The following is a 21638-nucleotide window of genomic DNA, read 5'->3' as shown; positions in this document are numbered from 1 at the left end:
TTTTCAGATCCTCAGAGAGTTCTTTGCCTACAGGTGCCACGTTGAACTTCCAGTGACCAGTCAGTATGAGGGAGTGTGAGAGCGATGACACCAAATTTAACACACCTGCTCCCCATTCACACCTGAGACCTTGTAACACGAACGAGTTACATGACACCGGGGAGGTTGGCTTATTGGGCCCAATTTGGACATTTTCACTTAGGGGTGTACTCACTTTTGTTGCCAGCGGTTTAGACATTAATAGCTGTGTGTTGAGTTATTTTGAGGGGACAGCAAATTTACACTGTTTTACAAGCTGTACACTCACTACTTTACATTTTAGCAAAGTATCCTTTCTTCAGTGTTGTCACATGAAAAGATATACTCAAATATTTACAAAAATGTGAGGGGTGTACTCACTTTTGTGATATACTGTATATGCACACAGGTCGAGGGAAACATTACCATTCCTGTTTGTAAGGCAGAACACAGGATCCGCGTCGCGAAAACATATTCTTGGTCGTACTGATGGTGAGTTGACGCTGATCTTATATTCAGTAGTTCTTCTCGACTGTATGTAATGAAACCTAAGATGACCTGGGGTACTAATGTAAGAAATAACACGTAAAAAAAAAAAAAAGCTGCATAGTTTCCTAGGAACGCGAAGCGAGGCGGCCATCTCAGTCGGCGCCGGAAGTTTAGAGAAGCTTCCATTAAAACCCTCTGAGTTCTATTAGATAGACAGCTCTGAATCCACATTATGGCAGAGGTTGAAAAGCCATAGCACAAACATTCTTAAACAACAGGTTTTGGTCAATAATATCAAAGACTGCACTGAAATCTAACAATAGAGCTCCCACAATATTCTTGTTATCAATTTCTCTCAACCAATCATCAGTCATTTGTGTCAGTGCAGTACATGTTGAGTGCCCTTCTCTATAAGCATCCTGAAAGTCTGTTATTCATTTGTTTATAGAGAAATAGCATTGTATTTGTGCCCTTCTTTTTAAACATTTTTTAAAATAATTCTTTATATCATTGATCTTGGGTTCCTAATAAAGTTTATTATTTTTGTTGAGTTTGGTCACATCATTTCTCAGTTTGCAGTATGTAAACCAGCCAGATGTGCAGCCAGACTTATTCACTACTCCTTTTGCCCCATCTCTTTCAAACATACAGTTTTTAAATTCCTCATCAATCCATGGAGCCTTAAGATATCTAACAGTCAGTTTCTTAACAGGTACATGTTTATCAATAATTGGAAGAAGCAATTTCATCTGGTAAAAACAGGGAAACACATTAGTGGTAAGGCTTCACTCCTGTGTGTATTCTCTGCTGTTGTTTCAGGGGCCCTAACTGGTTAAAACACTTTCCACACTGGGAGCAGTGGTAATGCTTCTCCACTGTGTGAATTTTCTCATGGGCTTTCAGGTTTCCTTTCTGGTTAAAACTCTTTACACACTGCGAGCAGTGGTAAGGATTCCCCCCTGTGTGTAATCTCTCATGAGCTTTCAGGTTTCCTTTCTGGTTAAAACTCTTTCCACACTGCATGCAGTGGTAAGGCTTCTCCCCGGTGTGTATTCTCTCGTGTTGTTTCAGCTCACATAAGTGGTTACAACCCTTTCCACAGTGGGAACACTGGTGTCGTCTTGCTGGTTTGGACGTCCCTGGCTCTGGTTCCTCTGAGTCTGGTCTTTCTCCTGCCAAAGACAGTTTTCTTTAAAATAGAGACCCGAATGAAACCTCCACATGATAAAACGGCCTTGCTACGAGGGTAAAACCTAATCAGATCCCTCAATAACCTAAGGCCAGTGTTAACAATCTTAGTGTGATTTGAAAACAAATGTTGTAGAGTTTCCTGGTAATTACTGATAATGTTTACAATACTTATTTATTCATTCTGTTTTCGTCAGAACACAAAAAACGAAACAGTTCTAGGACACTCAAGACACAGACGTCACTGGATTCCAATCGAGCAGGTAGTTCTAAATATATAACTTTCATAGTTGTATGATACAGAATGCGACCTACAGTCATGGCCAAAAGTTTTGAGAATGAAAAATATTACTTTCCATAAAGTTTGCTGCTTCATTGTCTTTAGATATTTTAGTCAGATGTTACTATGGAATGCTGAAGTATAATTACAAGCATTTCATAAGTGTCAAAGGCTTTTATTTACAATGACATGAAGTTGATGCAATATATATAAAAAAAAGTTGAGTCAATATAAAAAAGTTGAGTCAATATTTGCAGTGTTGACCCTTCTTTTTCAAGACCTCTGCAATCCTTGTCTCAGGATGGTAAGTTGGTGGTTGAAGGTATCCCTCTAGTGGTGTGGGGGCTGTGCTTTGGCAGAGTGGGTGGGGTTATATCCTTCCTGTTTAGCTCTGTCCGGGGGTGTCCTCGGATGGGGCCACAGTGTCTCCTGACCCCTCCTGTCTCAGCCTCCAGTATTTATGCTGCAGTAGTTTATGTGTCGGGGGGCTAGGGTCAGGTTGTTATATCTGGAGTACTTCTCCTGTCCTATTCGGTGTCCTGTGTGAATCTAAGTGTGCGTTCTCTAATTCTCTCCTTCTTTCTTTCTCTCTCTCTCTCGGAGGACCTGAGCCCTAGGACCATGCCCCAGGACTACCTGACATGATGACTCCTTGCTATCCCCAGTCCACCTGACCATGCTACTGCTCCAGTTTCAACTGACCTGAGCCCTAGGACCATGCCCCAGGACTACCTGACATGATGACTCCTTGCTATCCCCAGTCCACCTGGCCATGCTGCTGCTCCAGTTTCAACTGACCTGAGCCCTAGGACCATGCCCCAGGACTACCTGACATGATGACTCCTTGCTGTCCCCAGTCCACCTGACCATGCTGCTGCTCCAGTTTCAACTGTTCTGCCTTATTATTATACGACCATGCTGGTCATTTATGAACATTTGAACATCTTGGCCATGTTCTGTTATAATCTCCACCAGGCACAGCCAGAAGAGGACTGGCCACCCCACATAGCCTGGTTCCTCTCTAGGTTTATTCCTAGGTTTTGGCCTTTCTAGGGAGTTTTTCCTCGCCACCGTGCTTCTACACCTGCATTGCTTGCTGTTTGGGGTTTTAGGCTGGGTTTCTGTACAGCACTTTGAGATATCAGCTGATGTACGAAGGGCTATATAAATTGATTTGATTTGATCCGCCCTGGCATGCTGTAAATTAACTTCTGGGCCACATCCTGACTGATGGCAGCCCATTCTTGCATAATCAATTCTTGTAGTTTGTCAGAATTTGTGGGTTTTTGTTTGTCCACCCACCTCTTGATGATTGACCACAAGTTCTCAATGGGATTAAGGTCTGGAGAGTTTCCTGGCCATGGACCCAAAATATTGATGTTTTGTTACCCGAGCCACTTAGATATCACTTTTGCCTTATGGCAAGGTGCTCCATCATGCTGGAAAAGGCATTGTTCATCACCAAACTGTTCCTGGATGGTTGGGAGAAGTTGCTCTCGGAGGATGAGTTGGTACCATTCTTTATTCATGGCTGTGTTCTTAGGCAACATTGTGAGTGAGCCTACACCCTTGGCTGAGAAACAACCCCACACATGAATGGTCTCAGGATGCTTTACTGTTGGCATGACACAGGACTGATGGTAGCGCTCACCTTGTCTTCTTCGGACATGCTTTTTTTTCCGGAAGGCCCAAACAATCGGAAAGGGGATTCATCAGAGAAAATGACTTTACCCCAGTCCTCAGCAGTCCAATCCCTGTAACTTTTGCAGAATATCAGTCTGTCCCTGATGTTTTTCCTGGAGAGAAGTGGCTCCTTTGCTGCCCTTCTTGACACCAAAAGTCTTCGCTTCACTGTGCGTGCAGATGCACTCACACCTGCCTGCTGCAATTCCTAAGCAAGCTCTGTACTGGTGGTGCCCCGATCCCGCAGCTGAATCAACTTTAGGAGACGGTCCTGGCACTTGCTGGACTTTCTTGGGTGCCCTGATGCCTTCTTCACAACAATTGAACCGCTCTCCTTGAAGTTCTTGATGATCCGATAAATGGTTGATTTAGGTGCAATCTTACTGGCAGCAATATCCTTGCCTGCAAAGCCCTTTTTGTGCAAAGCAATGATGACGGCACGTGTTTCCTTGCAGGTAACCATGGGTGACAGATGACGAACAATGATTCCAAGCACCACCCTCCTTTTGAAGCTTCCAGTTTTTTGGAGGGGGTGGGGGGTTCATTTGCATGGCAAAGAGGGACTTCATCTGAACACTCTTCATAACATTCTGGAGTATATGCAAATTGCCATCATACAAACTGAGGCAGCAAACTTAGAAAATTAACAGTTGTGTTATTCTCAAAACTTTTGGCCACGACTGTACACACTTCATTAAACACAAAATAAGTAAATAAGTCATTTTAAGTGGAAGTCCAAAACTTGTTTTTAAGTTGAAGACACAAAGCACATCAGTAAAATCTCCCCGTTGTTGAAAGGGTTCAACACCTGCTGTTTAAATGGCCCAATTTCTTATTTAGACATTCACAGATTTTCTACATTTGACTATCGCTGATGTCATATTTTGGGTAAAGTAAAAAATAAGGTGAAATATTTTGGGTAAGATGTTCCTAAAACTGATAGTAACTATAATAAACTAAATATAAATGCAACATGTAAAATGTTGGATGTTTAATGAGCTGAAAAAAAAGAAAGCAGAATTTTTTACATCCCTGTTAGTTAACATTTATTCTCTGCCAAGATAATCCATCCACCTGACAGTTGTGGCATATGAAGGAGCTGATTGAACAGCTTGATTATTACACAGGTGCACCTTGTGCTGGGGATAATAAAAGGCCACTCTAAAATGTTCAGTTTTGTCACACAACAATGCCACAGATGTCTCAGAGGAAGCGTGCAATTGGCATGCTGACTGCAGGACTGTCCATTTTTATATATTCTTTACATTGGAGACAGACACGAAGCACATCAGTAACATTTCCCCGTTGTCGATAGGGTGGACACAGAGAAATTACAAGATTGTATTAATACTGTTTAGCCATCAAATAGCTTTGATGGGTACTCTCTCATCAGTGTCTATGGGTCTGAGTTGGGCCTCTGGAGCTTGAGCTGACAATTGATTCATGACTTACTGATAAAAACCTACAACCGGGTTGGGGGGTTAAAACAACACCAGGTGCAGATGAATAATAATTGAAGGTCAGTAAAGGTTCTGTAAAATAATGTAGTTCAGATAGAGCCTGATCAGCAGACTGTAGTTCAGATAGAGCCCGATCAGCAGACTGTAGTTCAGATAGAGCCCGATCAGAGACTGTAGTTCAGATAGAGCCCGATCAGCAGACTGTAGATTCAGCAGACTGTAGTTCAGATAGAGCCCGATCAGCAGACTGTAGTTCAGATAGAGCCCGATCAGCAGACTGTAGTTCAGATAGAGCCCGATCAGCAGACTGTAGTTCAGATAGAGCCCGATCAGCAGACTGTAGTTCAGATAGAGCCCGATCAGCAGACTGTAGTTCAGATAGAGCCCGATCAGCAGACTGTAGTTCAGATAAAGCCTGATCAGCAGACTGTAGTTCAGATAGAGCCTGATCAGCAGACTGTAGTTCAGATAGAGCCTGATCAGCAGACTGTAGTTCAGATAGAGCCCGATCAGCAGACTGTAGTTCAGATAGAGCCAGATCAGCAGACTGTAGTTCAGATAGAGCCTGATCAGCAGACTGTAGTTCAGATAGAGCCCGATCAGCAGACTGTAGTTCAGATAGAGCCCGATCAGCAGACTGTAGTTCAGATAGAGCCCGATCAGCAGACTGTAGTTCAGATAGAGCCTGATCAGCAGACTGTAGTTCAGATAGAGCCCGATCAGCAGACTGTAGTTCAGATAGAGCCCGATCAGCAGACTGTAGTTCAGATAGAGCCTGATCAGAATTTAACCACCCTGGGTTATGATGTATATAACATTCTAACAACAATTTGACCACCCTGGGTTATGATGTATATAACATTCTAACAACAATTTGACCACCCTGGGTTATGATGTATATAACATTCTAACAACAATTTGACCACCCTGGGTTATGATGTATATAACATTCTAACAACAATTTGACCACCCTGGGTTATGATGTATATGACATTCTAACAACAATTTGACCACCCCTGGGTTATGATGTACATGACATTCTAACAACAATTTGACCACCCCTGGGTTATGATGTATATAACATGACAAGATACACTGACTACTTTAGGCATCTTTTTTAATGACATGTTTATAATCCAAAAGTATGTTTTTAGAGGGGAGGGAAATACTGTTTATGTTAAACTGTAGAGAACAAGAACCTTTGGTGAATCAAGGAGTCCCTGATATTTTATATACTACACATGTCCAGAAGTCTGGTTCTGTCAATAAACAATACACTTTTAAGGTTTCAAACGAGGCTGTCAAGACAGGACCGTACTGTGGTACTACACTATTACACTGTTATGTACTACTAATGTCTGTCAAGACAGGACCGTACTGTGGTATTACACTTATGTACTACTAATGTACTAGTATCTAAGAGGATAAGGAATATCTACAGGTGGAACATGTACACAATATAACACATTACCAAAGCATCTAAGGACGCGAACACTGACTCTGACATTGTATTCTGTTATGTGACAGTAGCATAACGTTGGACACACCTGCTCATTCAAGGGTTTTTCTTTATTTTTTACTATTTTCTACATTGTAGCATAATAGATGAAGACATCAAAACTATGAAAAAGCAGTGAAGTCCTATTACCAGTCAGATAGGAAGTAGCAGTGAAGTCCTATTACCAGTCAGATAGGAAGTAGAAGTGAAGTCCTATTACCAGTCAGATAGGAAGTAGCAGTGAAGTCCTATTACCAGTCAGATAGGAAGTAGCAGTGAAGTCCTATTACCAGTCAGATAGGAAGTAGCAGTGAAGTCCTATTACCAGTCAGATAGGAAGTAGCAGTGAAGTCCTATTACCAGTCAGATAGGAAGTAGCAGTGAAGTCCTATTACCAGTCAGATAGGAAGTAGCAGTGAAGTCCTATTACCAGTCAGGTAGGAAGTAGCAGTGTCAACACTGCCAAGTGGCTGAGATGTCCTCCACTGAGTCCACAGTCCTCTCCACCATAAACACCATCTGTTGTCTGTACACCTCTGACCACAGATCAAATCAAATGAAATTAAATGTTATTGGTCTCCTACACACATTTATCTGATGTTATCGCAGGTGTAGCGAAACAGTGCAGTAATATCTAACAAAACATGCAAATCCCCACAATTTCTTTGAAGAAATGGATGAAGAAATATTGAGAAATGGTAGAACGAGGAATGTCAGAGTCCGGAATATAAATATACAGTTTGTTTACAATGTATACTCCAGTTTCAACTGTTCTGCCTTATTATTATTCGACCATGCTGGTCATTTATGAACATTTGAACATCTTGGCCATGTTCTGTTATAATCTCCACCCGGCACAGCCAGAAGAGGACTGGCCACCCCACATAGCCTGGTTCCTCTCTAGGTTTCTTCCTAGGTTTTGGCCTTTCTAGGGAGTTTTTCCTAGCCACCGTGCTTCTACACCTGCATTGCTTGCTGTTTGGGGTTTTAGGCTGGGTTTCTGTACAGCACTTTGAGATATCAGCTGATGTACGAAGGGCTTTATAAATACATTTGATTTAATATATGATGGTGTGTCTAGACATTATGGACTGTATATGAATATAAAAGGTGTGTACAGTAGTAGTTATATAGGATGAGCCTTGACTAGAATACAGGGTGGAGTACTGGGTGGTTGACAGCTAGTAACAGTGAGTAAAGTTCAGGACAGGGTACTGTGAGGAGGCCGGCTTGAGGTGACTATTTAACAGTCTGATGACCTGGAGATAGACCACATATTAACCACACAATAAGTATTGTGGTGGCAGCATCATGTTATGAGTATCCTTGTCACTGGCAGGGATTGGGGTTTGTCAGGATCAAAATACATATGAAAGGAGCAAAGCCCAGGTAAAAAGTTAGAGGGAAACCCACCTCAGTCTTCTGAAAACCTGTTTCCATCACATCTGTCTTGAGTTTTTTTATACGGTATGACTTGACTCAAATAAAAACTTTGGATGGAAACGTGGTTAATCAATCTGTAAACAGCCTAATTATTTCCCCATCAGGAAGCTCCGGTAAACAGTGGTTGTAGTGCACTGCTGCCACCACCAGGCCTGGAGTCCATTTTGACTTTGTTGATAGCTAGCTGCTGTGCGGACAAAGACGTAGCAGCTAGCTAACTGGCTAGCAATTAACCTATTGTGTGTATTGAACATTCATATTGGACATGCATTTGTAATGCTTCTCACCTGTGTGCAGTTTCATGTGTTCTTTCAACTTTCCTGAATGGTTAAATCTCTTTCCACAGTGGGAGCAGTGGTAGGGCTTCTCCCCGGTGTGTATTCGCTCATGAGCTTTCAGGTTTCCTAACTGGGTAAAACGCTTTCCACACTGAGAGCAGCAGTAAGGCTTCTCTCCTGTGTGTATTCGCTCATGAACTTTCAGGCATCGTAAATGGGTAAAATGCTTTGCGCACTGGGAGCAGTGGTAAGGCTTCTCCCCTGTGTGGATTCTCTCATGGCTTCTAAGTGACTGTGATGAGTAATATATCTTCCCACAGTCTAAGCATTTGTAAGGTTTCTCACCTGTGTGTACTCGCTCATGAGCTTTCAGGTTTCCTAACTGGGTAAAACTCTTTCCACACTGGGAGCAGCGGTAAGGCTTCTCCCCTGTGTGTATTCGCTCATGAGCTTTCAGGCTTCCTAAATGGGTAAAACGCTTTGCACACTGGGTGCAATGGTATGGCTTCTCCCCTGTGTGTATTCGCTCGTGACCTTTAAGGGTTCGTAACAATTTGAAACTCTTTCCACACTGGGAGCAATGGTGTGGCTTCGCTCCTGTGTGTGTCCGCTTGTGTCTTTTCAGGCTTCCTAACTTGGTAAAACTCTTTCCAATCTGGGAGCAGAGGTGTCGTCTTGCTGGTTCGGACGTCTCTGGTTCCTCCAAGTTTGGTTTTCCTCCTGCCAAAGACAGTGTTAATTATTGTGTCCAAAACCTTCATTTATTTTTTACTACATGAATATTGAAAACAAATGTTTGCATTATTTTTAAATAGTTGAACATAATATACTTTAAGGGTATATTAGTTCCAGGATCTCTGCCAGTGTTAAAGTTATGGGCCATTTAATACAGAGAGATTAGCATAGTAGGACATGTAACTTAAGGTTACCTAACATAACCCCTGTTCTATGATATTATAAACCTCGTTAGGGGCGGAGTCTAGGGAGATCCAATCAAACAATGTCAATCGAGCAACGGCCAATAGCAGACGACTCCACTTCCCTATAAGGGACATGGTCGCTCCCGTCTTCCATGTGTGAAAGGGAACATGGTGAATATCATAGAATCTGTTTTAAGTTCTATTTCAATGACTCGTTAGTCTTTCACTTTGGGGATAGAGTCAACTACCATAGAGCTCATATATTTTCCGATGCCAAGTCTAGACAGGACCATCGCTCAGAGGTCCCCACTCTACTCACCGTATGTGTAGTGATGTCCAGTCAGTAGAACCTCATGAAGGTACATCACCACAATATGCTGCATTACAGATCTCTTGAACAGAGAGATGCCTTTGAACAAGGCCTATGATGTAGCCATACCTCTGGTGGATTGAGCCATCAAGCCCTCTGGAGGTGTCAGATCCTTGCTGCTATAGAACCTCATCAAGGTATTTTTTTATTTGTATTTATTTAACCTTTTTTGTGTGTTGAGAAGTAGTAGGGGATCACTAGTTTGAGTCCAGTATGGGGACAGAGGAGGTCACACTGGAGTCAGTTACACTGGAAGTTACTCAGTTACTGGAGTCAGTCACACTGCAGCAGTTACACGGGAGTCAGTTACACTGGGAGTCACACTGGAGTCAGTTACACAGGGAGTCAGTTACAGTCAGTCACACTGAGTCAGTCACACTGGAGTCAGTTACACTGGAGTCAGTTACACTGCAGTTACACTGGAGTCAGGAGTCAGTTACACTGGAGTCAGTTACACTGGAGTCAGTTACACGGAGTCAGTTACACTGAGTCAGTTACACTGGAGTCAGTCACACTGGAGTCAGTCAGTTACACTCAGTTACACTGGGAGTCAGTTACAGTTACACTCAGTTACACGGGAGTCAGTTACACGGGAGTCAGTTACACGGAGTCAGTTACACTGCAGTTACACGGAGTCAGTTACACTGGAGTCAGTTACACTGGAGTCAGTTACACTGGAGTCAGTTACACTGGAGTCAGTTACACTGGAGTCAGTTACACTGTCAGTTACACAGTCAGTTACACTGCGTCAGTTACACAGTCAGTTACACGGGAGTCAGTTACACAGCGTTACACGGAGTCAGTTACAGTTACACAGCGGTTACACGAGTCAGTTACACTGGAGTCAGTTACACGGGGAGTCAGTTACACGGGAGTCAGTTACACGGGGAGTCAGTTACACGGGAGTCAGTTACACTGGGGAGTCAGTTACACTGGAGTCAGTTACACTGGAGTCAGTTACACTGGAGTCAGTTACACTGGGAGTCAGTTACACTGGAGTCAGTTACACTGTCAGTTACACGGAGTCAGTTACACTGCGGGAGTCAGTTACACTGGAGTCAGTTACACTGGAGTCAGTTACACGGGAGTCAGTTACACTGGAGTCAGTTACACGGGAGTCAGTTACACGGGAGTCAGTTACACTGCGGGAGTCAGTTACACGGGAGTCAGTTACACTGCGGGAGTCAGTTACACGGGAGTCAGTTACACTGGAGTCAGTTACACTGGAGTCAGTTACACGGGAGTCAGTTACACTGCGGGAGTCAGTTACACGGGAGTCAGTTACACGGGAGTCAGTTACACTGGAGTCAGTTACACTGGAGTCAGTTACACTGCGGGAGTCAGTTACACTGCGGGAGTCAGTTACACGGGAGTCAGTTACACTGGAGTCAGTTACACGGGAGTCAGTTACACGGGAGTCAGTTACACGGGAGTCAGTTACACGGGAGTCAGTTACACTGGAGTCAGTTACACGGGAGTCAGTTACACGGGAGTCAGTTACACGGGAGTCAGTTACACGTCAGTTACACGGGAGTCAGTTACACGGGAGTCAGTTACACGGGAGTCAGTTACACAGGAGTCAGTTACACTGGCGTCAAAGTTAGTAACTTCAAAATGAAGACATGTTCTGTTTAAGGTCAGTTACACTGGATCAGTTACACTGGAGTCCCCAGGCCAAAGTTAGTAATCTCAAATAATGTTCTTTTCATTCAATAATGCATTTTCATAGCTTTTAGAAAAGGATTACAGAACTTGTTTTAAAATACACATACCTTGATGAAGACAGCTTGGCTGTCAAAACGTTGGATATTTTTGCATCTGAGCTCCGAGAATGTGCAGCTCTCCTTTATTTTCAAGTTTTCTACTCAGCACCTCGCCTAAATAGGTGTGCGTTTCTTTTTCTTCTAGATGAAAATATACATTTGCCATTTTTAACTGTCGATTAGATGTTAATGAAGCAATACAGACCACATTGAAGTGTCTGGAGTTTAGTTCTAGAGTCTTGTAAAGATATGGGGTTGACTGGGACAGGCAATGTAACATCTATGTTTTTAGGAAAACATGAACCTTACATTGGATCATCTTGAAACTTTCTCTCTAAAACCAACTTTCATCAAGGTTTTATATGGTCTATTGGTTTCTCTCTTTTCATTGGCAGAATCCTTTTTCAGTGTTATGATATTCATAACATCCATATACACCAGTCTATCTTCCTGTCAACTAACAGAACTCTGCTGGTTGTCCTGGTAACAGATAGCAGTGGACAGATCTATTTCATTTGTTCAAACTAAACTACAAAACTTACTTTGATGAGCTAAATCTGATCCTTTCTTATCTTCTCCTCCTCTCACAGTTACACTCAGCCCCGTTGTTTTCCTGCAGTCCACCAGCAGCACAGACAACCTCTTCATACCCAGCAGTAACGTGCTACCGGGAGAGGCACGACACATGGACTCCGGGAGGGTGGAAGGGCTAGCGTTGTCCTGGTAACCATAAAGAGGGGACACAGACACATATCATTATGGATGCTGATGTCACTGTTGTCATAAACTGCTTTACAGAAACCCAGCCCAGACCCCGATAGAGCAAGCTGTATGTTAGACCAGACCAAGCTGTATGCTAGACCAGACCAAGCTGTATGCTAGACCAGACCAAGCTGTATGCTGATCAGACCAAGCTGGATGTTGTTGACCAGACCAAGCTGAACGCTAATGACCAGACCAATGCTGTACCATCTGGTGTTCTGATCTGGAGAGACTCTTCTCTTCCTCGTCAGCATCAGGATGTTGTTGAGGCTCCCCAGAGGATCCACAATAGTCATGTCTCTCTCCTGTGTGAATGAGAACATCAAACAGATGGTAAACTTATGATCTACTATTACAATCACAGACTCTTACAAGAGGCATGAATATGTCTAAAAGGGCCTAAAATGGAAACTTTCATCATCATTTTATAAAATATTGTTTGTGATGCAAATGTAAAAGGGTTGTTCCACGAAATGGGTTCCTTTTGCCATCCCTTTGATCTTTTAAAAGCCTGTTATAAATGAACTTTAATGCTCCAATGGAGAATTCATTTTTTAAAAGCCTGTTATATCAGATGGAGAACTTTAATGTAGACCACATGGAGAATTCAATACATCTCATTTAAAAGTCCCCCAAATATATGAACCAACTGCAGAATGAACATTTCACAATTTATAGAGTACGAAACTTATTTAAGTGTAGAAGAACTTCAGTAGAATGCCCCTTAAAAACCCCACATTAGTTCAACAACGGCATAGTTCGTGCCCCTGTTTAAGACTGTACTCACTGGTGTTAATTAGATATTCTGTATCCTCCTCTTTCACTCCCAAAACGTCTTCCTCCTTCACCTTTACTGAGATACCATCCTCTTCCTCTATAAAAGGTTCTATTTCTTCTTTCACTGTAACAGCCTCCTCTTCTTTCACTATAACAGCCTCTTCTTTCACTGTAACAGCCTCCTCTTCTTTCACTGTAATATCCTCTTCTTTCACTGTAACAGCCTCCTCTTCTTTCACTGTAACAGCCTCCTCTTCTTTCACTGTAACAGCCTCCTCTTCCATGACAATGTTCAGTCCCAGAGCTTCTTTCTCCGTCCAGCAGACCTCCTCTTCTTTAGCAGGGGATGAGTAGTTTAGTGAACTCATGGTCGGGGATGTTAGCTAGTTAGTTAGCATTAGCGACTAGCCTCGTGCTAACCTCAGTATCAATCTTCAACACGTTTTCAAATTTAACAAGAACATTAGGTTAAAGGTCATCAGATGATAAGTCAACAGAAATGCGTTTAAAACACTGAGATTAGCTAATGTACACAAACACGGTGTAAAGCGTCAATCTATCGGTTTTATGTTGTCTAGCAAGCTACCGAGGTGGTTGAAATAGTAGCCGTGTTGTTGTTCCTGAAGAACCGTCCCGTCCAGTCCATTACACGTCACGCATGAAGCATCACCTGAAAGACGCCCATCGCCATCTGCTGGCTGGAGTGGGTAACGCAGTTTGGAAACAATAGTTACTACACTTTTGTATTGGAAAGAACGTCATAATAATTTAACAATAAACTGATACATTTTCTCTTACGTCTTACAAATAATACTTTCCTGTACACAGACGTAGAAGCTTAATATGAATATGTGGATGATGAATAAATACATCTATGAACAGGTAGTGTGTTAAAATACATTTGCTCTGTTCATTTTCACATTCGTTTTTTTTTATCTAGATGTGACGACACTATTCCCTTAAAGCCACGCTCTATAAGATACAAATCATCCTGTAAACAATAGAGCAAATGCATCACATGCAAATAGCACTTGAATATATGTGGTGCTGCAGTATCTGTAGTGCTTTACACTGAGTAGACAAAACAGTAAGAACACCTGCTCCTTCCATGACCATAGACTGACTAGGTGAATCCAGGCTAAAGCTATGATCCCTTATTGATGCCACAAGTTAAATCCACTTCAGTCAGTGTAGATGAAGGGGGGGGGGGTCAGGTTAAATAAGGAATTTTAAGGCCCAAGATAATTGAGTCATGGATTGTGTATGTGTACCATTCAGAGGGTGAATGATGTAGACAATGTGTGTAAGTGTTTTTGAACAGGGGATGGTAATAGGTTCCAGGGGCACCAGTTTGTGTCATGAACTGAAACGCTACAGTTTTTCAGCTCAAGTTTCCCATGTGTACCAAGAATGGTCCACCACCCTAACAGTGGAGGTCAGTGCCCTTCAAGATGAGGGAGGACCATTTTGTTTTTCATGAGCAATGCCTTATTTCTACTACAGCATGTTGGATGACTGTCATTCATATTCCATTCACCCAGTTCAATATAACAGCGATAGGTTTAGACCACTACATGATACTCACATTTACATTTTTATTTGGTGACGTGATTATCTTTACTATAGTTTTTGCATTGTTTTATCATCATCATCATCATCATCATTTATCATTGGGAAGCATTGAAGACAATGGGCCAGCATCCTGTGGAAAGATTGACACCTTGTAGAGTCCATGCCCCGACAATTGAGGCTGTTCTGAGGGAGAAAGGGGAGGGTCCAACTCCATATTAGGAAGGTGTTCCAAATGTTTGGTATAATCAGTGTACATATCTGCCATTTAGCAAACACTTTTATCCAAAGTGATTTGCAGTCGTCTGCAAACACTTTACATATTGGTGGTCCCAGGAATCAAACCCACTACCCTGGTTTTACAAGCACTATACTCCACCAACTGAGCTACAGGACCACAATGAATGATCAAGGAATGACGCAGATAAACTGTCTGACCTTCATTCCCAGCTTCATTCCCACAGCCTTCATCACCATCCCTGGAGTCTCTTTACTGTCTGATCTTCATTCCAACAGCCTTCATCTCCGTCCCTGGAGTCTCTTCACTGTCTGATCTTCATTCCTACAGCCTTCATCACCGTCCCTGGAGTCTCTTCACTGTCTGATCTTCATTCCTACAGCCTTCATCACCGTCCCTGGAGTCTCTTCACTGTCTGATCTTCATTCCTACAGCCTTCATCACCGTCCCTGGAGTCTCTAGTGATCTTCATTCCTACAGCCTTCATCACCGTCCCTGAGTCTCTTCACTGTCTGATCTTCATTCCTACAGCCTTCATCACCGTCCCTGGAGTCTCTTCACTGTCTGATCTTCATTCCTACAGCCTTCATCACCATCCCTGGAGTCTCTTCACTGTCTGATCTTCATTCCTACAGTCTTCATCACCATCCCTGGAGTCTCTTCACTGTCTGATCTTCATTCCTACAGCCTTCATCACCGTCCCTGGAGTCTCTTCACTGTCTGATCTTCATTCCTACAGCCTTCATCACCATCCCTGGAGTCTCTTCGCTGCACATCAGACAAGTTCTGAAGAGTTCCAGAAGCTGTACTTCATCTCCTTGTTAGGAGCAGAGTTTCAGACTCTCTGAAATGATCAAAGGTAAGACCCAGGTGCAGACAGTGACCCAGGTGCAGACAGTGACCCAGGTGCAGACAGTGACCCAGGTGCAGACAGTGACCCAGGTGCAGACAGTGACCCAGGTGCAGACAGTGACCCAGGTGCAGACAGTGAACCCAGGTGCAGACAGTGACCCAGGTGCAGACAGTGACCCAGGTGCAGACAGTGACCCAGGTGCAGACAGTGTCGAAATTACCTTTATTACTCGAACATGGGCAGGCAAAAGGACAGGTCGAGGGTCAGGCAGAGGTCAATAATCCAGATAGGTGGGGCAAAGGTGCAGAACGGCAGGCAGGCTCAAGCAGAATGGTCAATGCCGGGGAAATCAGGAAACAGGAACAATGGTATGAATACACAGGGACAATGGGCAACACCTGGAGAGGGGTGGAGACAACCACAAAGACAGAGGTATGAATACACAGGGACAATGGGCAACACCTGGAGAGGGGTGGAGACAACCACAAAGACAGAGGTATGAATACACAGGGACAATGGGCAACACCTGGAGAGGGGTGGAGACAACCACAAAGACAGAGGTATGAATACACAGGGACAATGGGAAACACCTGGAGAGGGGTGGAGACAACCACAAAGACAGAGGTATGAATACACAGGGACAATGGGCAACACCTGGAGAGGGGTGGAGACAACCACAAAGACAGAGGTATGAATACACAGGGACAATGGGCAACACCTGGAGAGGGGTGGAGACAACCACAAAGACAGAGGTATGAATACACAGGGACAATGGGCAACACCTGGAGAGGGGTGGAGACAACCACAAAGACAGAGGTATGAATACACAGGGACAATGGGCAACACCTGGAGAGGGGTGGAGACAACCACAAAGACAGAGAACACAGGTATGAATACACAGGGAAAATGGGCAACACCTGGAGAGGGGTGGAGACAACCACAAAGACAGAGAACACAGGTATGAATACACAGGGACAATGGGAAACACCTGGAGAGGGGTGGAGACAACCACAAAGACAGAGAACACAGGTATGAATACACAGGGAAAATGGGAAACACCTGGAGAGGGGTGGAGACAACCACAAAGACAGAGAACACAGGTATGAATACACAGGGAAAATGGGCAACACCTGGAGAGGGGTGGAGACAACCACAAAGACAGAGAACACAGGTATGAATACACAGGGAAAATGGGAAACACCTGGAGAGGGGTGGAGACAACCACAAAGACAGAGAACACAGGTATGAATACACAGGGACAATGGGCAACACCTGGAGAGGGGTGGAGACAACCACAAAGACAGAGAACACAGGTATGAATACACAGGGAAAATGGGCAACACCTGGAGAGGGGTGGAGACAACCACAAAGACAGAGAACACAGGTATGAATACACAGGGACAATGGGCAACACCTGGAGAGGGGTGGAGACAACCACAAAGACAGAGAACACAGGTATGAATACACAGGGAAAATGGGAAACACCTGGAGAGGGGTGGAGACAACCACAAAGACAGAGGTATGGAACAACCACAAAGAGGTATGAATACACAGAATACACAGGGACAATGAGAAACACCTGGAGAGGGGTGGAGACAACCACAAAGACAGAGAACACAGGTATGAATACACAGGGAAAATGGGCAACACCTGGAGAGGGGTGGAGACAACCACAAAGACAGAGAACACAGGTATGAATACACAGGGAAAATGGGCAACACCTGGAGAGGGGTGGAGACAACCACAAAGACAGAGGTATGAATACACAGGGACAATGGGAAACACCTGGAGAGGGGTGGAGACAACCACAAAGACAGAGGTATGAATACACAGGGACAATGGGAAACACCTGGAGAGGGGTGGAGACAACCACAAAGACAGAGGTATGAATACACAGGGACAATGGGAAACACCTGGAGAGGGGTGGAGACAACCACAAAGACAGAGGTATGAATACACAGGGACAATGGGAAACACCTGGAGAGGGGTGGAGACAACCACAAAGACAGAGGTATGAATACACAGGGACAATGGGAAACACCTGGAGAGGGGTGGAGACAACCACAAAGACAGAGGTATGAATACACAGGGACAATGGGCAACACCTGGAGAGGGGTGGAGACAACCACAAAGACAGAGAACACAGGTATGAATACACAGGGAAAATGGGAAACACCTGGAGAGGGGTGGAGACAACCACAAAGACAGAGAACACAGGTATGAATACACAGGGAAAATGGGCAACACCTGGAGAGGGGTGGAGACAACCACAAAGACAGAGAACACAGGTATGAATACACAGGGACAATGGGAAACACCTGGAGAGGGGTGGAGACAACCACAAAGACAGAGAACACAGGTATGAATACACAGGGAAAATGGGAAACACCTGGAGAGGGGTGGAGACAACCACAAAGACAGAGAACACAGGTATGAATACACAGGGAAAATGGGCAACACCTGGAGAGGGGTGGAGACAACCACAAAGACAGAGAACACAGGTATGAATACACAGGGAAAATGGGAAACACCTGGAGAGGGGTGGAGACAACACAAAGACAGAGAACACAGGTATGAATACACAGGGAAAATGGGCAACACCTGGAGAGGGGTGGAGACAACCACAAAGACAGAGAACACAGGTATGAATACACAGGGAAAATGGGCAACACCTGGAGAGGGGTGGAGACAACCACAAAGACAGAGAACACAGGTATGAATACACAGGGACAATGGGCAACACCTGGAGAGGGGTGGAGACAACCACAAAGACAGAGAACACAGGTATGAATACACAGGGAAAATGGGAAACACCTGGAGAGGGGTGGAGACAACCACAAAGACAGAGAACACAGGTATGAATACACAGGGAAAATGGGCAACACCTGGAGAGGGGTGGAGACAACCACAAAGACAGAGGTATGAATACACAGGGACAATGGGAAACACCTGGAGAGGGGTGGAGACAACCACAAAGACAGAGAACACAGGTATGAATACACAGGGAAAATGGGAAACACCTGGAGAGGGGTGGAGACAACCACAAAGACAGAGAACACAGGTATGAATACACAGGGAAAATGGGCAACACCTGGAGAGGGGTGGAGACAACCACAAAGACAGAGGTATGAATACACAGGGACAATGGGAAACACCTGGAGAGGGGTGGAGACAACCACAAAGACAGAGGTATGAATACACAGGGACAATGGGAAACACCTGGAGAGGGGTGGAGACAACCACAAAGACAGAGGTATGAATACACAGGGACAATGGGAAACACCTGGAGAGGGGTGGAGACAACCACAAAGACAGAGGTATGAATACACAGGGACAATGGGAAACACCTGGAGAGGGGTGGAGACAACCACAAAGACAGAGGTATGAATACACAGGGACAATGGGAAACACCTGGAGAGGGGTGGAGACAACCACAAAGACAGAGGTATGAATACACAGGGACAATGGGCAACACCTGGAGAGGGGTGGAGACAACCACAAAGACAGAGGTATGAATACACAGGGACAATGGGCAACACCTGGAGAGGGGTGGAGACAACCACAAAGACAGAGGTATGAATACACAGGGACAATGGGAAACACCTGGAGAGGGGTGGAGACAACCACAAAGACAGAGGTATGAATACACAGGGACAATGGGAAACACCTGGAGAGGGGTGGAGACAACCACAAAGACAGAGGTATGAATACACAGGGACAATGGGCAACACCTGGAGAGGGGTGGAGACAACCACAAAGACAGAGGTATGAATACACAGGGACAATGGGAAACACCTGGAGAGGGGGGTGGAGACAACCACAAAGACAGAGGTATGAATACACAGGGACAATGGGCAACACCTGGAGAGGGGTGGAGACAACCACAAAGACAGAGAACACAGGTATGAATACACAGGGACAATGGGCAACACCTGGAGAGGGGTGGAGACAACCACAAAGACAGAGAACACAGGTATGAATACACAGGGACAATGGGCAACACCTGGAGAGGGGTGGAGACAACCACAAAGACAGAGAACACAGGTATGAATACACAGGGACAATGGGAAACACCTGGAGAGGGGTGGAGACAACCACAAAGACAGAGAACACAGGTATGAATACACAGGGACAATGGGCAACACCTGGAGAGGGGTGGAGACAACCACAAAGACAGAGAACACAGGTATGAATACACAGGGACAATGGGCAACACCTGGAGAGGGGTGGAGACAACCACAAAGACAGAGAACACAGGTATGAATACACAGGGACAATGGGAAACACCTGGAGAGGGGTGGAGACAACCACAAAGACAGAGAACACAGGTATGAATACACAGGGAAAATGGGCAACACCTGGAGAGGGGTGGAGACAACCACAAAGACAGAGGTATGAATACACAGGGACAATGGGAAACACCTGGAGAGGGGTGGAGACAACCACAAAGACAGAGAACACAGGTATGAATACACAGGGAAAATGGGCAACACCTGGAGAGGGGTGGAGACAACCACAAAGACAGAGGTATGAATACACAGGGACAATGGGAAACACCTGGAGAGGGGTGGAGACAACCACAAAGACAGAGGTATGAATACACAGGGACAATGGGAAACACCTGGAGAGGGGTGGAGACAACCACAAAGACAGAGGTATGAATACACAGGGACAATGGGAAACACCTGGAGAGGGGTGGAGACAACCACAAAGACAGAGGTATGAATACACAGGGACAATGGGCAACACCTGGAGAGGGGTGGAGACAACCACAAAGACAGAGAACACAGGTATGAATACACAGGGACAATGGGCAACACCTGGAGAGGGGTGGAGACAACCACAAAGACAGAGAACACAGGTATGAATACACAGGGACAATGGGCAACACCTGGAGAGGGGTGGAGACAACCACAAAGACAGAGAACACAGGTATGAATACACAGGGACAATGGGAAACACCTGGAGAGGGGTGGAGACAACCACAAAGACAGAGAACACAGGTATGAATACACAGGGACAATGGGCAACACCTGGAGAGGGGTGGAGACAACCACAAAGACAGAGAACACAGGTATGAATACACAGGGACAATGGGCAACACCTGGAGAGGGGTGGAGACAACCACAAAGACAGAGAACACAGGTATGAATACACAGGGACAATGGGCAACACCTGGAGAGGGGTGGAGACAACCACAAAGACAGAGAACACAGGTATGAATACACAGGGACAATGGGAAACACCTGGAGAGGGGTGGAGACAACCACAAAGACAGAGAACACAGGTATGAATACACAGGGACAATGGGAAACACCTGGAGAGGGGTGGAGACAACCACAAAGACAGAGGTATGAATACACAGGGACAATGGGAAACACCTGGAGAGGGGTGGAGACAACCACAAAGACAGAGAACACAGGTATGAATACACAGGGACAATGGGAAACACCTGGAGAGGGGTGGAGACAACCACAAAGACAGAGAACACAGGTATGAATACACAGGGACAATGGGCAACACCTGGAGAGGGGTGGAGACAACCACAAAGACAGAGAACACAGGTATGAATACACAGGGACAATGGGCAACACCTGGAGAGGGGTGGAGACAACCACAAAGACAGAGAACACAGGTATGAATACACAGGGAAAATGGGAAACACCTGGAGAGGGGTGAAGACAACCACAAAGACAGAGAACACAGGTATGAATACACAGGGAAAATGGGCAACACCTGGAGAGGGGTGGAGACAACCACAAAGACAGAGGTATGAATACACAGGGACAATGGGAAACACCTGGAGAGGGGTGGAGACAAAGACAAAGAACAGAGGTATGAATACACAGGGACAATGGGAAACACCTGGAGAGGGGTGGAGACAACCACAAAGACAGAGAACACAGTATGAATACACAGGGACAATGGGAAACACCTGGAGAGGGGTGGAGACAACCACAAAGACAGAGGTATGAATACACAGGGACAATGGGAAACACCTGGAGAGGGGTGGAGACAACCACAAAGACAGAGGTATGAATACACAGGG

The 21638-nt window shown here is 44.8% G+C and overlaps 1 protein-coding gene across 1 annotated transcript in view; it reads right to left on the bottom strand.

Annotated features, from left to right (window-relative positions):
• Nucleotides 1–1278: 1278 nt before the first annotated feature.
• Nucleotides 1279–21638, bottom strand: part of LOC124019451 (zinc finger protein 501-like) — a 42813-nt gene continuing 22453 nt past the window's right edge. Inside the window, exons 3-4 of the mRNA XM_046334798.1 lie at nt 8340–9057; nt 1279–1627 (exon numbers count right to left, since the gene is read on the bottom strand). Coding sequence (XP_046190754.1) covers nt 1279–1627; nt 8340–9057 — 1067 coding nt within the window. The remainder of the gene's footprint in view (nt 1628–8339; nt 9058–21638) is intronic.

This window comes from Oncorhynchus gorbuscha, unplaced genomic scaffold, assembly GCF_021184085.1.
Source record: "Oncorhynchus gorbuscha isolate QuinsamMale2020 ecotype Even-year unplaced genomic scaffold, OgorEven_v1.0 Un_scaffold_969, whole genome shotgun sequence".
Classification (NCBI taxonomy): domain Eukaryota; kingdom Metazoa; phylum Chordata; class Actinopteri; order Salmoniformes; family Salmonidae; genus Oncorhynchus; species Oncorhynchus gorbuscha.
The sequence above is the reverse complement of the archived record's forward strand: the minus strand, read 5'-3'. Positions and strand labels throughout refer to the sequence as shown.